At 39.3% G+C, this 23,247-nt stretch overlaps 1 protein-coding gene across 1 annotated transcript in view; it reads right to left on the minus strand.

Annotated features, from left to right (window-relative positions):
* The window catches only part of LOC148644055 (pappalysin-1-like), a 212,110-nt gene that overhangs the window by 152,383 nt on the left and 36,480 nt on the right, over window positions 1–23,247 (minus strand). Inside the window, exons 4-7 of the mRNA XM_088614558.1 lie at window positions 22,436–22,729; window positions 19,650–19,842; window positions 18,798–18,919; window positions 4,825–5,323 (exon numbers count right to left, since the gene is read on the minus strand). Coding sequence (XP_088470684.1) covers window positions 4,825–5,323; window positions 18,798–18,919; window positions 19,650–19,842; window positions 22,436–22,729 — 1,108 coding nt within the window. The remainder of the gene's footprint in view (window positions 1–4,824; window positions 5,324–18,797; window positions 18,920–19,649; window positions 19,843–22,435; window positions 22,730–23,247) is intronic.

Genomic DNA, 23,247 nt, shown 5'->3' on the forward strand with positions numbered 1-23,247 from the left:
CGGCGCTCTGACCCCAAGCTTCTCTCCCTGTTTGTGTGTCTCATGGAGAGCAAGCTGGTGTATGCGAAAAGCCAAATTCCTAATACAAGAAATTGTATATGGCCAACAAGTCATCTTATAAAACGTTTTTTTTTTGGAATGTAAGACTACTTCACCCACAGAGAAAAAAACAAAAACAACTACTGCATAATTCTAAAATAAAAAAAATAATTCTAAACAGTTGTTGATGGGCTTCCCTGGCACACCGTGGGGACTCTGCACAAACACTCTCTCACCCCAAAACGTGGTGGTTGTTTCACATCAGCATTAAAGTGCCTTTTAAAGGATGGCAGCCTGTGTGTGGTAGGTGTCCAGGTAGATCTTTATGGGAAACAAGAGGTGCTGTGTCGTCACTTCAAGCCATTTTGGGGAGATGTTTTAGAAAGATGGAAGAATCAAACAGTACAATACTGGCTTTCATGCAGGTCAACAGGCGATGATGCTGTAAGTATAAAACAGCATAGCCTGTGACTGGAAGTAAAGGTGACCATTGTCAATATGTGCAGTCATTTCTGCAGTCCATTGCCAGGGAAGTAACAGTGTACACTCCACCATAATTAGAGGTCATAGTTTTCTGCCGTTTTGGCAATAATGACATGTACTTTACCATGCCTGAATTTTACTTTTAGCTGTTGTTAGCTGAACAGTCTAGCGGTTCTCGTTTACGTTGATTGTATTATAATCAAATCATTTTTGTCAGAGATCCCGGTGGTTTGCCAATCTGTGCCACCAACAAGGATGTGAGCCAGGTGATAGTTTTTTTTTTGTTGTTCTTTTTGTTCCAAGGTTTTAATATGATATACCTGAAGGTGCTATACCTTTGTGAGCACTGTATCGTAGAGTTAAATGTCAGCTTGTTCAACTGGAAAAAGGTTGATTTATGCAAAGTATCATTACTTTCGAAAAACAAATTCACAGAAATGTAACATTTTTAAAGATGAAAATGAAGAAACTATCTAAATATGTATGAAGGCAGTAACCTGAACAATACTGGAGGTCTTCTCTATCTGTGTTATGCACCTGTGGCACAATTCATAATCCTCACTGGTTTACACTACCAGCCTGCTACATGCAGACTTTTATACAGTACATTGGCTACCCTGGCACCTCTTAACAGTAACGTTCCCAGTAAAAATCATACTGACTGCTAATTGAAAGAGACGTGCGGGTCCTTCATGACACAGAGACTGCTGCTGTTCAGCTCTCCAGCTGTATTGAAAACAGCTGTGAGGAGCCGGGCAGGTTCATATTAATGTGGTGTTGGAGCTCCTTCAATCTGCCTTGCGTTCAAAAGTAACAAAGCAATGAAGATTCTTTATTTTAACTGCTGGCAAAGCCAGCACTGTCATTAGTCTATAGAGTACCATATATTTAAAATTGTTGGCTAGACTTCTCAAAGGGAAAATAGCAGAAGCTTAAAAATGAATGAACAAGCTACAGGAGAAAGTTTGCATCAGACACATTCGGGGCACATTCCAAAATCGGCAAAATCAAAAATCGGCATCATATTTTCTGGGATTTGGCAATGTATCACATTACGAGCATTCATCCTCAGGAGTATTGCTCAGGTGTAGTTTATAGTTTGTGTTCACTGCAATCACTCAATCCCTTTCTCTTTCGCTCTAAATGATCCTGTTGTTTCTCAATAATTGCTTGACTGGCACATCATTCATCACTGCTGTGTGGCTGTTTTCATAAACAAATGTAAGCATTCCACTCAAGGCTGAGAATCTATCTTTAAATATTGGATTGGTAAAATCAAATTAACTGGTTCATTAGGTGATGAGAAAATCAAAAAAGGCAATTTATATTCTCAACCTTAAGAACAAAGCTCTGGTTTTAAAATAACTCCTGACGTTATAGAATAAGCACAGGACACTCATTTTCTGCTGTAGGAAAAAAATGAAATCTGTTTTGATGGTATATGTCAGTTTTTCCAGAATTTATATCTTTCTCCAAAACTCATTTTGTCTCTGATGGCAGATATTTAGCCTATATATAGTGCTTTGCAAAAGTAAAAGTATTCAGAACTTGCACAGTTTTCAAATTTTTTGCTTTAAATCTTGCAGTCATGCCATTTTGAAGTAGCAATTAATATTTGTTCAAAGTAAAATAAATAAAGAAGGAAGTAGACAATATGAAAGAAAACTCCTGATTGTATAAAGTATGTATTCAAACATTTTTGCCATGGCAAACCTAAATTAAAATACTGTAGGTATACAAAATTACCTTACCAAGCCACAACATTATTTGAGTGGCTTCTGTCTGTATGCAATACTAGTGTTTTCCTTTATTTCTGAATTAAAATACCTGTCTCTGTGAGGTTTCTCGGTCAGGCAGTGAATTTCTTGCAGAGGCTCATCCATGTAGACTAAAGAGCTTCCAAAGCAAGTCAGGGATAAAGTAACTGAAAAGCACTGATCAGGAGAAGGGCATAAAACATATCTATGTCATCTCGCTTTCTGCAAATAATGTGAACAGAGCTAAAATACTGAACATATTAAAGATTGAGCCCAGTCTCCTGAATACTATAAATAAGGTTACAAGTTTTAACAGCCTGATGCTGACCATCTCAACTAGTAATCAATTTGTCCAAATTGACTACCTATGGCACATGTGGCATACTATCTCTAAAGGATTCTTCACCCAGATGGATAAAGCCATGCCTATTCAAAGCTCAAACTGAGATTTAAAGATTAGTGAAGTCCATTAAAGCAAATACTGGGCCATTCAATAGAGTAAACCTACTCTACTGGACATTTAGCACAGGCTTGATAACTGGTTATTGCATATTTTTTGCATCATGACCACACTCACAGAATGTATATTAAGGAAGGATACTAATCTGCAAAAATCCCAAAATGAGCAATGTTTTTTATAAACACTTTTAATGTTTGATCTTGGGGCCACAACCATGCTCCTAATAGGCTGAAGGTTCCAAAAGTAATAAGAAACATCTTAAACAGCTTGTCGGAAAACTGTAATAATTATTGTGGCTTTTCTCTTTTAAAGTTTAACTAGCATTTCAGCCTCAGAAAACAAAAGCACATCCACGTGCAGCTGAAATTCGGAGAGGAATCTGAAGCCTGTTAATTTTTCCACACACGGTCTTAGTGCGTGTGACTGTGTGTCTTGAGCTCAGTTTGCAAAGATTGCCATATTAACAGGTGCTTTCTAAAAAAAATTTAAACCAACAGCGGTGAAATTTAGTCCTCTACTCATTGTTTATTTCTTTTGATGCCAATTTTTTTCAGAGGTGCAGATGTTGTTTTTGTACTGTGGTGGAACCTCCAGTTTTATATATATAGGTGTATATATATACAAGTCATTGGTCATGTTTCTTTTTATATGTGTCAATTACCACACTTCACAGTTTATTTAATTCCTCTGTCTGACATCCACCAGCTATCTATACAGTATGTAGATCCTAAGAGTGACTCAAGAAAAAAATATCCTCTGTGATACATTGTTCCACACAAGAAATATACATTAAAAAAGAATCATTACTTTGACATTACTCATGACTGAAATTAACTAATTTAACTTTCTCTCATGATCTGTCGAGTCACGATACCCAGTTGGACACAATTTGGTCGAATAACGCATGATTTTTAAGTTGCAAGAGTTGTGATTACACCCAAATTCAGATATCAGATTCCTTTTGCAGTCCTTTGTTACAAAGCGAATTCCTACCAGTTCATATCAAATAAAAGAGAAGTAGCCTTCTAAATTAAATAAAAAAGATTACATATAAAAGATTAGTACAGTAGCTTTAAAAAATCTTACTGGCTCATTGGCAGCCTCCCATTTTACAGCCTCCTAAAGTGACAGTCATATCAGTTCGATCAGTCTGCTGCTGTGGCATCCTTAAATTTATTTTCCTTGGATCCATGCCACTGAGATTAAAAAGTTTATTGGAGAAACAGAACTCTTCCTGAAAGAAAAATAAGATTTTCTGCCGCAGTTGAAGGAGTTGGGGGGCGGGGGGGGGGGGGTATATTTCCAGTATGACCCAGTTCAGAACTTGTACACGTGCCAGTTTATTCAATATGGAAAAAATGTGTATTTTAAAAAAGAGGTTTTTTTTAACTAAACTGTTTTTGAGGGGGTTTACGTCTGAAATTACAACACGATAAGGACTAACGCAGTACCTTATTTAAAAGGAATGTGAACATTTCACTAAATGTATTATGAAAACACAAAATCTGTAACTCATTTGTTGCTATTTTTTTTACCTCAAATAATACACAGGGCTGAAAATATGATAACTGCAAACCACTTGTTGGTGAACATTTTGCTTAGATTAATGTGGTCTCTCAGGAATATAACTCCACATTGTTACCAGCAACTGTTTCTTGTCACATCCAAGCTTGAGAGTATGCAGTATAATTAAAACAATACTATACTGATTGTTTGTGTGTGTGTCGCTCCCTGGCAGTATTAACTGCTTCCTGCTCAGGAGAGGGCAAGAGTGATGTTTAGATCTTCAGAGTTGATAGAGACGATGACAAAAGTAAAGAATGAGGGAGAAAAAGAATGGCCGCACTGAGAATTCTCCTGCTGCAACGGGGTTTCACCCAAAGTAGAAAAGAAAAATGTTTGTATTCTCACAAATCTTTCAGCATATTAACGTAAGAGGCTCTGCTTGCAGTTTAAACATTTCTTTATGAGTTTCGTTTCCCCCCCTTCCTGCTAATCGAAGACGCTCAGAACAAGCACAACATACAGTAATTAACGAACCCCAGCTATTCGGAGGCTGTGTGCCAGAGTGTGGGCGGTACTCACCGGTCCACATATCTCCGGCTGGGGTCCGAGACGATCACTCCTTGCGATGCGTGAGAGAACGGGGGCTCGCGCAGCAGCTTGTATCTCAGCGGCCGGCACTGCCCGCAGGGAGGGCTCTCGGGCTTGGATGTGAGCAGGGTGGCATCGATCTCCAGGTGCTGCTCGGAGGTGAAGACCTGCACGCCGTACACCTCCTCCTGGATGTTGAGCTTGATGGTCAGGGGGATGTCGCAGAAGGCGCTGCTGGGCCCCAGGGACATGTTGTTGCCGCTTGTCGTCAGGAGCACGATGTTGTGGATGGCGGGCGGGGCTGTCTCCTCAAAGGAGAAGAAGGTCACCCAGAAGGTGATAGAGTCGGGCACCAGTGGGTAGAGGAACTCCAGCTGGAGCATGCAGCCCTGAAGGGGGCAGGGAGGCCCAACGCTGCTGGACTCCATCCCTGAGTTGGGGCTCCAGGTCCGGACGCTCGGCTCGCAAGCCTGCTCTACATCCGGGGGGCCTAAGGGAAACACAGGGGACCCCAATGTCAAACAGTGAAGGGTTCTCTGGAAACAGCATTGAAACAATGCCCCTGGAATGCCATCTGATAACAAAAAAACTCCATATAATGCAGGTTTCTGCACGTAAGAGACCACAGGAAAACAAAAGGAAGCACGGAATACAAGTACGGGTATTAAGAAAACATCAATTACCGCTGAGAATGAAAGTTCAGCCAATTACACAAAATGGATATATGATTATATACCGGGGTGGTTCAGAAAGGTGTGAGCCTGATACTGCGCACTGCAGCTACTTCATCCCATAAGGAGCAAAGCGTAACGGCATGTCTCAGCACTTCCTACAGGCAAGGGCACAGAAGCACAACAGGGGCCAGTGGAGGACGATTAAGAAAAACATACAGGTTTCCCATGAAGATGAGAAATACTCTGCTGTCTGATCAAAATGAAACCTGTCTGTTTAATGAAGGAGGAGGACTGTTTCCCCCCACCTGAATATGAGAAACATCATCAGACAACTGGATGGCTTTTACATGTCCTGAGCACCTCTGATTCAGGTTCCTCTTCTTTCCGACATTGGCAGTAGACACCAGTTTAAAAACAAACTGTATCCTAGTTTATATAATAAAGGTAAACACATGTAGCTGAAAAAATGCAGTATGCCAAAGCAAAAAAACGCACCAGAACACTGAAGCAAAATAAACATCCTGCAGTATGGGGATGAACCAAAAAGGAGTTAAAAAAAGGCTTCCTTGACTTAAGGATGCATTTTTGGCTTTTGTATTTCGACAGCAAAATTTCGGAGAGTTCCCTACAAATGATTTCAAAATCCCGTTCTGTCCATGCAGTGTTTTCATCGCCTAGCTGCTGTCTTAGGTGTCTTCATTTCTGAAAGAAGCTTGCCCTTTCTATAGCTTGTAAGTTAGACATACTGTAAATCTATAAGTAGTATCTGTAGCACACAACTGTATATCCATAACTAGATATCTATATATATCCATATCTATATATCACTATATCCAACAACTATATGGTAAAATTTAATTTGAACTTTTGTTATTATTGTTTTTGAACTAAAATGACAAACAAGATCCAGCCTTTTCAAAATGCTGCCGCCAAGTTGCAAAGACATCACCATCACTCCAGTACTAAGGTTTGTGCATCGGTTGCTTGTGCATTATCAAGGAATCTAAAGTGCCAGCTTTCTGCAGTTTTTAGAGACGCCTTTCAATTAGCATCTGATTAAAACCTGGAAAACACAGCTGATCTGACTTCCTATCCCCTGAATTGATTGAATGAAGTCATCAACGTCTGAGATGGAATTATAACTAGAAACAAACACAGTGCTCGGGAGCAGAGTTTACCTTCCTAGCTCAACTCCTGACCTAGATCAACTGATGCTGACAGCAGCTTTCCACTTATTAGTCTGAACATGTCATATCTCAATCCAATTAGCGTTATGCTGTTTCCAGTCCAGGCCTAAAGTTGCTAAACCCTGAGCTACAGTATAACATATAAAGGCCTTCATGGGTCAGGACCCATCTATCTGCTTGTTATATTGTATATGTACCAGATTGTTCAGTGAGATCTGAGAAAGTACAGTAGGACCCAGGAACCCCATAAATCTGGCAAGAAATCTAGTTTTTCACAGGCCTTTCAGCTTCTAGTCTTCCAATTTTTGAAACTGTCCCAACTAACATCAGAAACTTCAGAACACTAGATTGTTTTATAGGCAATGGAAAATGTATGTTTTAGATGTTCCATTTGTAATGAAGTGTAACTGGATTTTGCTTCCGAATACACCTTGAATTAATTTTAGCAAAAGCATGCCAAGGTGTGACAAATACTACATAAGAGTACACTGTATTTGTATTGTACTGTATCTCAAAAATTAAGGCAGGTGAGATGAATTACAAAACTGCTGAATTTCAGTGGGATTTTTAAGTGAGATGGCACCACAGGCAAAGTAAATTCAGCAATGTACTTGTTCCCTGGTGAAGCCACAAGATGAAATGAGTTTGTTGCTTTTGGTTAGGTCTGAATGGAAGCAAAACCACAGCTAGCTGGGCACTCCTTTTCGAAAGAGGCCCAGCATTCAACAGGAGGGGTGCTATTTCAGATTACATTATAGCAATAGCTCTGTGAAGTTGTCCAATTAGTTAACTGAAAAAACATTTCATCATGCGTATAAAAAACAAAACAGTGACAGCAATCACAAAACAACCTCCAGAAAAAAAAACATATTTTGAGCAAGACTTAAGTCATAAGATTCGCTAAAGGTAGCAGTGGTCAGAATTGGTTAGGGCTTTAAAAGGGAGGGTTGGGGGTTCAATACTGTGTGTTATACCCCTGAAGTCCAGTTTCCTCAGGTTACTCTAGTAAAATACCCAGCTGCATAATTGGGTACAAATGTAAGTCACTTTGAATAAAAGTTTCAGCCAAATAAGCAATAATATGAAGGCCTGCAGAACTACACGTCCTGGGATGGAGACATGAATGTAAGAACTCTTTGACGCCCAGGGTTTATTTGCAATAGAAGAAACATTAATAAAAAAAGGTCATTTAAAAGCACAATCAATGTCATTTCCAAAAAATGATGTGGTCATTTTCTTATTTTTGGCCAGATCCCAAGCCATTCTTTCTAAAGTTCCTGGTAGGTCAGTGTGCGTGTGATTGGGGAGGGGAGGGTGAGGGGAGAGGAGGAGGTGGGGGGCAGAGGGGAGCAGGGGGGCTACCAGGGAGACCTAAGAGGCCCAGAGAGATGGAGATCCTTTCCAATCGTGATGTACGCCAGGGGAAACTGCTGCAATTGCTCTTTTTGAAGCTTTAATAAATGTCATCCTTGTTCCACAAGGAAAAGCATACATTTTTCATGCATGTGGTTCCCTCAGTGAATGAGCCCTCATAGAGGGCTCCGTTGTCGGAGTGCAGGAGATCTAAAGAGCCGCTCACATGTTAAAAGCCAGAGCATAGTGGCGCATATTTTAAAGTTCCCGGGAGGCCCCTGCACAAGGCTTTCAAGTCAGAGGGGCAATTAGACCCCAAACAGTACAGTCCTGCCATATTTGGGTCGGCAGAAACCCACATTATTCACGGTGACGTACTTAACATTCATCAAGTGCTCAGAGGTGCCAGAGTCTGGTTGACACTGTGTTCTTGCGATTTTCTTTTGTACAATTCCAAACTGGCAACCACAAAACACATTTGCTAACCTCATTTCTGGGCTGCTCACAAAAATTCAATGTTTAATCAATTGAGCACTGAATTAAGTTTCCAGCTCACATTATCTCAGCACATTTATTACCATACGTGTGTGGCCAGGGATACGTAACCATGTACTGTAAATGATACTCTCGGCTGCTTGACACCTTTTTTGTCTTCAGATTTTTCATTGTGTTTGTCTTTTGTTGTTCTATCCATCAGTGTATTTTTGTTCTCTAGTAATGTTTTGTAACATTAGTAATTGGACACAAGAACGGTATGTTGTTGTCGTTCATCTTTTTTTCTTAAGCTCCTGCCAAATGGTGTAGTAACAAATGAAAATAAAGGTTGTATTCACAAATCCTTCAGAAAAAAAAACACTTGATTTTGGCAAATGCAGTCTAACCCAGTGGTGGTTTGGCACTAAATAATGAATATGTAAGCATGAATGTGTACCAGCCATGTCCAACATGAATGTAATTTTACCATAATCTAATTTATAATCTTCGTGATAACATACAGAACACATAAGTAGGGTGTTTATTTAAAACCCCTTTTATTGATGGATTTCCCAATCCAAAGCCAGAAAAGAAATTGCTGTAGCAAGTAGCATGCAAAAATATTCAGTTTAAAATAAGTTACTTTTGCTAATGCACTGAAATTTTAGCTCGCAGAGCAAGATCTCACTTTTTGCGAATGTCATCTTTGGTTATGACAAGGCTCCATCTGGGCATTCGTTTTAATGGTTAGAAACAACCCAGCCGCACAGTGAATAAACAGAAGTTGAGTATTAAAAGCACTGTTGTTGTGGTGGGTAAAGGGAATGACTGCCACCCTAAGGAAAACATAATGGTTGAGGAATAAACAAACTTTATAAAAAGACAGGCACTTACTTTATTACCTAAGTAGTGCACGGACTTTACAGACCAAAATACTGGGGAGTACAGTATGTAATATATACCTACTGTATTCTTCATTTTACAAAAGTAATCTAGCAACAGGGGAACCAGTTTGCCTTATAGTTTTATAGAATGTCTATGCTAGTTAGTGGCAAAACTAATAAATAAACGAAGCTTCATTGGAACATTTCATTAAAAAAACAGTTTGCCTTTGATAAACAGTACCGTCCTTTTGTGCATTCAATTTTTGTTGCTTCATAGTCTTTAGGGGGAGTTTATGAACCTGGTAATTTACATTTTAAGAAGAAAACGAAATATTGCCATTTCTGTCTATTAGATAATCCCTATAGAGATACCGGCCTCTCTAGGAAAGTCCTCTCTCTATGAAAACACTAGAGATGAGAATCAAGTTAATTGGACTCATCTGAATATTTAAAATTAACTAAGTATGTCTTTACCACAAAGAGCTATGCAGGGATAATGCCATTCTGGGTTTTTTTTTACTCTTAGAGGGCTCTATTCTAGTCTCTCTAAGTCAACCAAAACAGGAGGGAATATGTCCAGGCATGCAGTCCACTTACTGGAAAGTGCTGACTTGTGCCACAATGCGTGCAACACACACACAAACCCACACACACGCACACGCACTCGCACTCATTCATAGAGCAGGCAAAAATAACAACAGTGTTAAACACCGAAAAATGTGACCAAACAAAAACCACTTGCCTGCATGTAAAAATGACTGTTGAGTAAAAACACAACAGCTAGCTGTGCCAAGTGTGTGCGTGTGTCTGTGGGTGTGTGTGGGGAGGGGGGTGTGGGGGGTGGGGGGGAGATTTGAAGGGGAGGCATTCAGTTGTAAACATTTGCTTAAGATCACTCTCTCAGCCTGGCATAGTTTACCTTTCATTATACACTCCTGAACATTGACTGCACTGAAAGCGAGTTACTCTACCCAACTTTGCCCTATTTCCCTGGGATAACCTTGTCTTCTTGCGCTGTGCTGCTCCTTTGCTCCCTTGCTCGCCATTGGACTGTGTAAAACTAAAAGCGAACGCTCTGTTTTTCAGCAGTTACGTGGCCTCCTCAAATAATGAGACGCCGTGAATGCTGAAGAGGTCACCCGTTTTCTTTTTGCTGCGTTCCGAGTGCTATACTATCACTGTTTAATCTCTGCTGCTTTCTATCCCATTAGGAGGCCCCTCACTCCTACGCAAACACTCTGTGTAGGATCCAAGAGGAGAGATGAGCAGAGCCAGGCTTACACCACTGCTATCCCTGTTGCAATAGCATGTGTACCACACAGGGCTCTCTCTGGGAGGCCCAGAAGCAGTCTTTTGCTGAGCCTGGGTCATCATAAGCTAGCCAGAGGAGAGATTAAACCAGATATACAATACTTACAAACTATACAGCTCCGGCATGCAAATATAAACCAAGACGAACGGTGCATTGCACCCTCCATCCTCATTCACAAATACAGTAAATGCCCACATACCCCAAACTACAGAAACCAGGGTCCTTTGATGGAATCCAGAATTGTTTTTTTTCCATTCTGTTTTTTGACAAATATAAAACAAGAAAAGTGAATGGGTTTGTCCACAGTTCACTTTCTTTGGTCCCCAGGTAATTCTCTGCATTTTTCAGGACTGAAATAGATGTGGGTCACTCTGCAGAGATGGGAAACCAGGGTTGAAGGCGATATTAGTTGAAAAACCAGACCAGAGGTCGCGAGTTGATGAAAATTAAAAAAAGCAAAATTTTAACAAACGACTTGACTTAATTACAAAACAGTAAAAGTTTTCAGTCGTGCCTTTACTGTTCAAGCAATAGGGGATTTCATATTCCTTCCATCAGCATAATAAGATAAAACTTGCATAAAGCATATAGTGACTATAAAAGGCAAAGCTCCTCATTTGAAACCTACTCCTATTATATATTGCATTTCTTTCCAACTGCAATAGCTGAGAAGTTTAATTTGATACTTCAGTGTGATTTGTGCTGTTATCACGCAGTGATAGGTTCTCAGCACAGGTTCAAGGATTTTAGTAAATGCTACAATATAGGAACATATATTAATTATATCACCAAGAGGAATCGTGTGACACTGACAGCATTGCTCCATTCCCCCATCATCTCACTTGGGGTTTCTGCATATTTTCTTCCAAAATATTCCACTGCTTTTTATTTTGAGTCTGCTTTTTGACCTTTCTGGCTCTGCAACAAGATCTCAGGCTTTCCCAAACTAATATTCCCAGTCTTGTGAACAGTATGCATGTACTGTACATTGTTTGGACATAATTCAGAAGATCTGAAGGAATTCCTGTAATATTATACTCTGCAATTTGCTCCCATGATTTAAAAGAGAACGACTACTGAGCAGCAAACCCAATTTAAATCTTTTAAACTTTTTTTTTCTTTACATACATGCATTCATCTGCATGTGTGCATATTTATACTGTATATATATATAGACAGAGCTGGAAATTAATGACTGGGTTTAAAGGTTCTTAAAAACATCTGCCACACAAGCATTAACACACTCAACAAACACATACATATCCATACAATGTAATACAAATATTGTAACATTGTATAAAATTGTATATTGTAAGAAATAACTGACTTTAAACAAAGAGGAACTCTGACAATTAGATGGCTCTAAAAATTGTGAAATGTTGACAGGTAATGAAGATTTATTCACAAACTTCACAGGAACTCCTTGCTTTTAAAGACACCATAAACCTGAAAGGTATCCTTGTACAGTATGATATACTGTCTTCAGACCTGTATCCCTGGTCTAAGTTGCTATTACCTGATCCTGAGTGCTAATAAGGGCTGCTAAATTTGATTTCTGTGTTTTGAATAGAGCTAAATTAATTTCACTGTCATAATTACAGTAACAGGAAATACTAAACAAGGGCGCAGTGTACCATAGCAGGTAAGTCTCTGCACACAAGACTGGCTATGGGTTCAAGTTCTCACTGAAGACTTTAAGAAGACTGCTTCACCCCATCCAGGGGGTTGCCTTGTATTCTCTATGTGTGCTTAACACAATGGAAACCAGGACAGAAACTACACCAACAAGATGTTCCAATATGGAAGTACTTACTATATATACAAGTAACCACAAACAGCATATTGATATTAAATCTAAACACTATAGATGTAGTTAAATCCTCAGAAGGTTTTTATGTTATAGCATCATCTGTGAATGCATCTTCATAATCCCACTTTCTATTATTGAGATACAAACATTCCAAAAACCGCTTTTCAAAAAACGTAGTTATATAGTGTATCCATTTTGATCCCACTGTTTCCTAATATGCCATACAAAAGCATTTCCAGGAATACTGATTGATTTGGAGTACTTGTGTATTACAGCACAATGCAAAAATGAGCTCTGCAGACAAAGCCCCAAACATTGCTCATTGCAGGAGACCTCACAGGAGATCACAGAGAGAAAGTCAAAATGCTGACAAGTTTTCAGAGTAGCTACTCAAAACAAGCCAAGGGGTCATTGTAATCAGCCCTGCTAACTAGGTTTGGAATTAGGATCTCTGAAAAATTCACAAACACATGGATTTTTTTTTTATTCATATACAAATGCTCTGTTAAGCAAGAAGCTACTTTTTCAGAACAACCTACCAGAGAATCAAATTTAACTTGGGCTAGAAAGCCACCCAGCCAGTAAAGAAGCCATGTATGTATGTAAAATTACCACTGCTCAATACCCAAATTGGAGTGTCCATACTGTAGCATCCTTTGCCATCTGTACAACAGAAAAACCCTTTAAACGTGCTGGCCATTTCTGAGTTTTCAGTGGTATCAATGTTAGACCCACCATTTTTTCAGTCGATATTAGACCAATTGTAGGCCACAGTTGGATTTGCAGCGGGTAATAAGGTAAATGGTGTGACAACCACAACTTTCAAAGAAAAGTGTGCACAGTACGAGCCAACCTGATTAACAAATGATGATACCCAACTGTTTTCATTTGTTTTCTAATGAAATAGAAAAAAATAAGAATCTAACATGTTGTTTCAACACACGTTATCTTTTACAATTTCCTCAGTAGGTCTTTACCAACCAGTTGTTTTCTGGTTATTGTCTTTTATTGGCCTCAGGAAGAAAACTGTATGTGGTAACATTGCTCGCCTTACAGCATAAAAGACACAAATCTTTTTTTTTTTAAGAAGAAAATTTTGAGAACGTATTCACCAGCTTGGTTAGGTTAAGACTGTACTTAACTGTAAAAATCTGTGACCACAACAATAAACAGGTCTACGAAATCACTGAAGGGTTGAATATAAAGCAACAAAATTAAAAACATAGGATCTCATTCTGACACATTACATTCCTAGCTTTTTGATGTCTATTTCCTAAGCTGCTGGTTTGTATTGGTCTCGCTACAGTATGCCTTTCATGCTTGTCATGCCCTTTAGAGTGCTTCAGGAATTTTGGAAACTATGACAATAATGCAATTTAATTACAGAAAGAAGAAATGACCGTTGGTTTTGTTTTTGTTTGAAGTGTTTGCCTTTACAGGAAACATGCTGCATTCTGACTGAGCAGAGAAACCTGTCCCTTCTCCTCCAGAATGTCTTTCTCTTCTTCTCAGTCAATACCTGAGACACTAATATTCTAGTAATGTGGATCTGCTCTACGGTTGTATTCAAAATGAGTTGTGCTGGTCCCCTTCCTTGGCTTATAGTGATAAACATCAGAGTCAAGAGTTGTGTCATTGAGGTCGAATTTATAAATGGTTACTTTCCTAAATATAGATTATTAGAAACAGGTGATTTGCAATCCTCAGAATTGCTGTTCATACAGTAGTCCCTAATCTTAAAATCCATAATAGCTCTTATGCTGCATAATGACTGTAGTCTTGTACCATTCTTAGAAAGATCGACTCACCAGCAATTTAATTTAATTTAAGTGGAGCAACAATGAACAAACATTTTTTTGAGTTGGGTTAAATATTATTTCCCACACAGCACTAGGAAAATGGAAGTAAGGCAGTTTTCTGGACTTGCATTCATGTTTTTTTTGTTTGGTTTTTAATTAAAATTCTTTTTCAATGGGAAGCCTGGCTTCTCTTAACTGTATTATATATGGCATTGACAATTCTCCTTAAAGCCTGTCTGCACCCTTCACATGACCAGCAGCTTCCTTTGTCTTCCTGAAGGAAATAATGGTAACTTTTATTAACATCACAAAGATGTCGGGCATTAGGTTTGGATCCATACCTGCTGGAATACCAACAAAGTTCCTTTCATCTTATATGAAGTACTGACTTCTTCAAAGTTATGGGCAGTCTGATACATTTTAACAGACAGGTTAAATTAATAGAATTGTAAGCGAGGATGAAAACTGTTAAGGTAAAAGGCAAAAGCATATGACTTTAGAACCACGTGCATCGCAAATGTATGGTTTTGCCAGTCAGGCCAACACTGCTTAAATTTGAAAAACATGTTAAGGAAATTCCTTCACCACCTGTTGATAGCCCATGTATTGTTAATACAGGCACCGATGCAGTGGGACCTGTTGTAATGCATCCCATGAATACTGATCACAACTGTCAACCATCAGCTGCAAGTACAGATTCTGGTATTCAATTAGGTTTTTGACTTTTCTGCGACTTTACATGAAGCAAACTCTTGAATTTACACTTGTCTTGAAAAGAGCACACATCTGCATCTTTAAAAGCAGAATCAAAATTATTTTTTTTATGTATAAGAACCCATCACAAAGCATAAATGAAATACTGATTATAATCTAGCTGGTGTTTAAGTGGTATTTGATATTAATGGTAAGACATTGTGAGGTATTAGTAATCTAGATGATATCCTAATGTTTGTCCCAGAACTTGAAAAAGAAGTCACGGATTGTTTTGTGTTTTTTTTTTGGTTTGCACATCTGATATGAACTGTAGTGTGTATATTGTTTTCATCCTTGTCAACTCCCTGAGAAAATACACAACACATTTTGCCGTGCTTTGCTATACAATAGCTAATTAATACAACAATAATTTTCATTCGTCTAAATAAAATGGAAACTCGTTTCCCAGATGTAAAATACAATGTTTTCAAGTTAAAATACACTGTTCATAATTTGTTTTTAACAACTGTAAAAAAAAATGTTCATGTGTGGAAATAAAACAGAATGTGTTGCTCTGTTCTTACAGATAAACCTCCTTGCACTCATATGAAGTTTTAAAATAGAAATATCAGCATTTTGTGTCCTTAAATGTAACGAAAATGTACCTTAATTTTTTGTACTCCAAAAGTACAAAGAGAAAAGAACAAAACATTGCAGGCAAAAAATTCAATTTGACACGCGCTCACCATGGGCTACACTCTTGCTCAGCTGGTTAGGTTCCGTCTAAACTGCTCAGACAAACAAATCATATCCAATTAAGAAATCTATACATTTCCCTTGTTCTGGGTACTAGAAACATGGTGGACGGTGTCACATCTTGGGAGTATGGCTCGTGTGCCTAATATATAACACATACAAGGTGTTCTTACTTCTTTTTTCAAAGGCTAAAATGCTTGACAGTTTACATCTCATAAAGGTGTTCCAAATCTCACCTGGCAAAAAGACATTTAGCTAAAACAGCAAAATAAAATATGCTCTAAAAATGGTAAATTCTGTAGAAGTGAATTCAATTGGTATATTGGTATTGGTGTTTAAACATACTATACAGGGTTAGCTAGAAAGGAGATTTAAGAAAAAACCTCCAAGAACGCAGAAAGGAGATTCCTAAATTGTTTCTGATTATCATATACTTTTACCTCCAGAACAAACTGGAGACTGGAGCCAGATGGAAAAATATGGGGACAGCCAACAGTAGCTCACAAAACTGATAAGCTGAAATAAGTATGTCAAGCAGGCAGAGGCCTCCGCTGTGAATTTGTGCCCAGTAATGAAGAGTACAAGAGGCCAATTGATAATGGGGAATTCCGGGCGGTGAAAAACAGCATCAGCTTACAAGACAGGCGTGACAAGCCCAGGCATGTATCACTAGCTCTTCTACTCTCACACAGAGAGTTTTCTTGTTGCGGATACCATTAGGTGAAATGTTCTATCCAGCATGCTCTCACTTTCCTTCATTACACAATTAATTAACAGATTTTAACTCTTGTTAGTACACAATGTCAGATGATAACTTCTTGATCTGTGTTACTTCTTGACATACTTGCAGGACAGAGCTGAACTGTAGTGTACCGTAAAGTGTGGAAGCATACCGGAATGGTTTATCAGATTTCTACTTGGTGTTCCTTTACAGTGATCTTAGGGGCTGCAAGTGCTTCTCATAACAATTTGTCAAGTCAAATGGATTAATAAAGTACTAAAAGGATGACATAATCACCATAATAGTCAGCCTCTGCTGTAGACTAATTGCATATTAGTAACAAAACCCCAATAGTGAAATACAGTACAAACAGGGGGCTAAGATTATTATGTGTAACATATTTGTCACTGTGTTGCTTTACATTTTTGCATATCTCTGTATGTCTGATCAGATGCTGTTCAGAGGATTGTGCCAGTCCTGGAAATGCAATGTGGTCACTGTGCATCTCTCAGCCAAGCTTGGCATCTCAGGCAGGTTTCCTTCATTGTACTTTTATGGTAAGGAGTCCAAAGGGGACCCCATGTTCTCCAGTATTGTGAAGACGAGAACAGTCAAGAGGGCTGGGAATGAAATATTGAGAGGAAAGTTGCAGGGTTCAAAGAGAGAGTGATGCCGACACTGAAGGGAAAAACTGAGTCAGACTGATTATGAGAAAAGTTTTGATGGTTTTTTAAATGCATATGTACAAAGCCCTATGGACCTTTATGGGGCCATTAATGCTTATTCCTTAAAAATAAACCCAGGAGAGGTCAAGCTTTACAGCAGTCCGATGACTAAAATTCTCCACTTTTGAGTTCTAAAACGTGGCCCGTTCTTCTCAGGCAGGTAGTTGGGCTCTCTATATCCAGGCCTTCTCTTTTTTGGTCTCTTCCATTGGTTTGGCAGCAGGTAGACACTGACACCAAGGCTTTATACATGAGACTTCCCATGCTGGGACCTGGACTTGGTCTTTCAAATCCAGAGTGTGATGGGAAGACTGGACTGTGATCATTCTGCCAAAGAAACTGGTCTGGGACTATTCTGCTTTGCCAAGTAAGTCACAGTCACAAGAAGTGATTCAAGTCACAAGAAGATCAAGAACTGTTCTGAGTGTAACCCTTCAGAAAACAGTATGCAAGAAAAGTATGCACATAAGAAGGATGCAAAGAGCAGAAATAATGGTGGACACATAGTCTTACACACACAGAATAGGCTCCTATGGGCAGTATTGAGAGGTCCTAATGCATTATTAGAAAGAGGCAATTAATAATAATTAATAAATAATTAATAATCTGTTATTAATCCGGTGTCTGCAGTTGTCCCAAAATACAGCACACCACAGTAATCTGGACTCTTTATCTAACAAATCCTTCCATCTCCTGCCTGGTGTTTGTTGTACATTGGCGAGTCTGCGTGCCAAAATGGAATAGGCATTAAATACATCCTATTTTAGGAATGAATCTAATTTGGCTTTGTAAACATGTCCCTTTTAACAGAGGAGTAAACTTTGTGAAATTTAATCATAATGTAAATGTTTGTGCTGCAAGTGTGGAGCCATTACTTCTGCGGCACATAATTAAACAGCAACAAGCTAAGTTTGTTTATATTTTGTCATTCAATTGTAATAAATTGATGTGGAGACAATTCTTTCCTATCCTCGCTGTCTGTTGAACAGAAACAATACAAAAACCACACACCAAAAAGTCTGTAACGCCCCGTTAAATGAATGTGATTTTCTTTTTCATTACGACATCCGTCCATTTTCGAACCACTTCTTCTAATTTAGGGTCCCGCGGAAACCGATGCCCACTCCAGCAAGCAACGGGCACAAGACAGGATACACCCTGGGTGGCATGCCAGTTCATTGCAGGACACATCCAGACACAAACACATTCAAACCAGGCTTGATTTTCCCAGAAGCCAATTAACCCCTCTAGTATGTTGTCTGAAAGTGGGAGCAAACCCACAGAAGAACACAGGAAGAATAGTGTCCACATACAGTGCCCAAGGAATTGAACCCGCGGTCGCAGAACTGTAAGGCAGCAGTGCTAATCAACGCACCACAGTGCCACCCTTCATTAGCACTGATAAACTTCATTTCCTGACGTGTCCGTCGAAAAAACCCCAACATTTTTTAAAGACAACAGCACAATCTCACAGGGAAACAAAATAAAAATACCTCCAAAAGATGAAGGCATCATAAATGAACACAGAAAGGCATAACCGACGGGCATGAGCATCACTTATAGCTGCTTCTCTTACCTTCAGCCTCACGGGGGCTCCAGTGTCCAGAAGGGGCACAGGGGCGAGGAGAGGAGGCGTTTGATGCATACTGGATCAGAACCCCACCTTCCTGGCACTTATCACACACCGATCCCCCTTCTCTAGTAGAACCAACAGATCAGACCGTTACCAACTTATATTCCTGTCATAAATACATGTTTTCATATAACAGGGGGCTTCCATTAACTGTTTGGCACAGGGAAATTCATATCCCATTAATCTGGGAAAATGGGCAAGGATTTGTTTCCAAATAAGGGTATTGGGGATATTAATATCATGGTTTCTATTATAGTACTTCTCCCATATATTCCTAAAGAATAAGGCTGGTTATCTGAGTCCGTGTCTATCACCAACTCCCTTTCTGCAGGGGAGTTTATGACAGCATAACTATTAATACAAAGAATGGGAACGAGGATGAAATCACTGCAGAAATCAGTGAATAACCCTCTTTATTTGGTCATTGTCGACTGACACGTTTCAGCCAGCATTGCTGATTATGTCAGCTCCGGACATATGCTGTTCCTGACAAGAAACAGACCCTGTATTTCAAATGTACATGTTTTTGGTGGGAGGGAGGATAAAAAAAAGTACCTTTATTTTAATTATGTAGCTAAGGATTAGAACAAGTGCTTCTTTTTTTTTTTACAAGACACAGTACAGTATATTTTAAAAAAAAATGTTAATCATATCTCATATTCCATTGCCCATCCCAAAATGCACACCTGTGCTCCTTAAAAAAATATTTACGAAACAGGAAAAACAAAGGGACCTGTTAGTGAAAACTGGAAATTCTTCAGGATTCTCAAAGGGCCTAAGCTTCTAAATTTTCACCTGTCGTAAAAGTGCCCGTTGACGGGAGAGAACCATTCGAGTGTGAGGGCATCAGCTGTCTGGTCTACCACTTGGGGCGCCAGAGGGACAGGAGCAGGCTTGCTGTCTGGCTGCCAGGACTGGTAGATAAGATCCAAGTAGCAGTGCATTCTTGCAACTTGATTGAGCGTGAAGGAATCAGTACAGTCATCATCTTGGGGGTGAAGAAAAACAAGAGAAGAAACATCAACAAGACAGTGAGAAAGATGATGCGTGAAAGATAGGGCAGGTCATGTTGTACCTCTGTTGACCTCAACGCACGCCACACCCTCCTACTTGATAATTAGGCAAGGTAGGGGTTGGATATGTTATTCAATGAGGCAGACAATCTATGGTAAATAACTTTCACAGGTGTCAGAATCACTTATAATATGCGAAATATGACAGGAAAGCCCTTGTTATTGATGGCACTTAATAAAACATGCAGCTCTGCAACAAAATTTATTACACAGGATTAATGTAAGAAATAGGATAAAAAGAGTTTGAGGCTTAGCATACAGTATGCAAGGAATCAGAATTGATCACCGGTGTCTGATTTCCTTGATATAGTGCTAGAAGTAATTAGGGTTTCAGCACAAACTGCTACACTCCAACTCGACTCCTAAATAACTTGTATCACCAAGTGTAGTCTGGAGCACAGAGCTGGAGCTTTTCTGCTGAACCAAGCCGATATGTACAGAGGTGACATTCAGCCAGTGCTTCACCTTGGGTTCTTGGAAGATCAGATTCTTACGAAATCACATGAGAACAGCAATAACAAGTAACAACAAACTCCTTTCCCATGACAATGTCATCTCCTTCACACACCACTGCTACTATTTTTCCATGAAGGGCCCAAAGACGGAACAGGGACATTTCAGGTGAGTATTAATATTTGCGTAATATTATGTACCTCTGTCTGAGCCATGAGTTTAACTTTCAATGTGCATGCTTGGACAATTAATTCTCGCACTGCAAAGTCTTATCAAAAGGCTTATGCCTCTGCAGTTTTAAAAGGTACTGTAATGTAAAGGATTCTTTTAGGAGTTTTAGAATTGCTTTCTTAGTACTGGGTCTGAGGTGAGACTTGAGCTGCAAAACAAAAGTTTCACAATTGCCTTACTTGCCTTTCATTTGTAATTACAAATTGTCCACAGAATGCAAAACCTAGAATTTATTATGCAAAATGTACTATAGTATAACTTCAGTTTGAGACAGATCTAAAATTAATATAGTACACTTTTTGTTGGAGTGGTTTACAGCTTATGTCTTAGACTTTTTTTTTACTTCAAGGCAGGGCCTACACCTTGATATCAGTCTTGGATATGGATTTAAAGACAGTGGCTGCTGGCCTTAGAAATTTCCTCAACTGCAAATGATTCTCCTCGTGAGCCACAGGGATGCTTATTGGACATGTATCTTCTGAAGCTACAGACAGCCGGTCTGCTTGCCCCACCAGGTTTTTCTTTGCCTGTGATCACTTGCATTGTCTGTCTCAAGTTTTCACCAGATGGAAGCAGGACCTGATGAAGCATCTAATCCATGTCTGCCCTGAAGAGCCTCAAAGGTAGTGTTATACCAACCCTAACCAAATAAATGAATTCACTAGTTGGGCGTAATTAGTCAAAATGTTATGCACCAGGACTGTGGCAGTAGATGAATCAGAATTCCTATAGAAGCTGCAGAAATAAGACCCTCCAGAAACGAGAGTGGTCACCACTGAACCACCCAAAAGGTTATTAACTCATCTTCGATCTTCCTGTGCCAATGGCAGCAGAGGGCTTTTGCACTGGGTATCCCGAACTGAGAAGAATAAAGTATACTGAAACACAGTACTTATGTTCAATGTTCATTTGCATTGACATTAAAAACAATCTAGAAGTACCAAATGCCACCCTCAGCCTCAGCTATTCTCTATACTGTAAGAAGTAGTGCCAAACACCCCCTTGCTATTCATGGAATTCCAATAAAACAGATAACTCACCCAAGATCATGGTGGTCTTACTGTAAATCTTTCTTTTTATCTTCCTTTTTATACACTGTTCTGTTTCACATTTTACCTAAAACACAGCACTGTTATGGCATAATTAAAGCCCCATCATGTTTGAAAAGTGTATTTATGAAAAGGGAGGTGAAAATAAAATTGCTTGCGTGTGTGAGAGAGTGTTGAAGAGAATGGGATGCTCTTGAGGGGGATCTTTCGAAAATGTGAGTTACTTATTCACAGTGGTTCACCCTACAAGGGGGAAGTCCCAGGAACAATATGCTTTTCCTTTCAAATGACATAACACTGTCTGAATTGGACCACGTTTAAAAAAAGCATTTCTGAAGATGCTCAGACAAAATGCATTTATCTGTGTGAACAAGCAGGAGAGCCCCTTAACTGGGGCTGTCAACTGCCTGCTTACACTAACTCCTTTATAAAGAAAGAAAAACTGGCTGTTATAAATTCAACACTGACTAAAAAACAAACCGTAAGGATTATTATTTATGACGTACAGTACTTTATTCAGGATACATACTGTTCAGTGAAATATTTTTGTGTTTTCAAAGTATATTTTGCTTTTGTGTCCGGAATAAGATTTATTAGAGTTAAGGATTTCAAAACGTGTCAGTTTCTCTGAAAAGCTTTCACTCTCTCCTGTCTCTTCTGGGAGATTAAACCAGGGAAACCCGTTGACATGGCTAACATGACTAATTGTTCAATCCTCAAGTGGCTCGGATCACACACAAGGATTAGACTGAGATTCAGAGCGGTCTTCACTCACCAGCGTAGCTCATGTAGTTGTTGAAGGGGGTGTTTGTGAAGTGTTTGGAGCCACAGGTTTCGTTGCCTGGCTCGGGGTCATGGCAGTGCTTGTATTTGGGGGTGGGGTTGGTATCGGCACAGAGGTCCCCCATCTCTAAGGACGGTTCCACCTCCAGGCAGGGGTCGTTGCAGGACTCGATCTCAGAAATGCCCCGGAAAACATGGTAAAGTCCCAGGCTGTGTCCAATCTCATGGATCATAGTGTTGGTGTGGCCAAAAGTACCATAGAATGAAGGATTCAGCACAATTCCCCCTACAATGACAGTGCATAGAGAACACATTTACCTTCTCATCCAAAACATGTATCAACCAATCACAAAAAGCTCAATAAGAAAACCAGCATCAACATCACTCTAGTGATGGGTAGTCACAGGGTAAAAGTACAAGGTCACACCCTCTGAAGTAATTCATCAAACAATCAGAATAACAATGAAATGAACATACACCTGGCATTTTTGCATAGGAATCTTAAACCCTTTTAAAGGTGCAATCAATACTTTGGTAGCAGGCCATCCAGTGTGAACATATCACGCACAATTATAGCTCAAAATACTTGTTATTCCCAAAACAAAGTTGACAGTGCTTTTCAGAGCAGCATAGTTCTAAAATAAACAGATACTATTATCCACAAAAATGTTTCAAGTTGTGGTCAATTTATATTTCAGTATTTAGCTTCTGACATTTGGAGGATGTGGAGGGGTATACTACAATTGTTCAGCATGCAAACCAAAAAAAAAAACGAACAACAAAACAAATGCTCCGAATTTGTTA

The sequence above is a fragment of the Lepisosteus platostomus genome, chromosome 21, assembly GCF_059453375.1.
Source record: "Lepisosteus platostomus isolate fLepPlt1 chromosome 21, fLepPlt1.hap1, whole genome shotgun sequence".
NCBI lineage: Eukaryota > Metazoa > Chordata > Actinopteri > Semionotiformes > Lepisosteidae > Lepisosteus > Lepisosteus platostomus.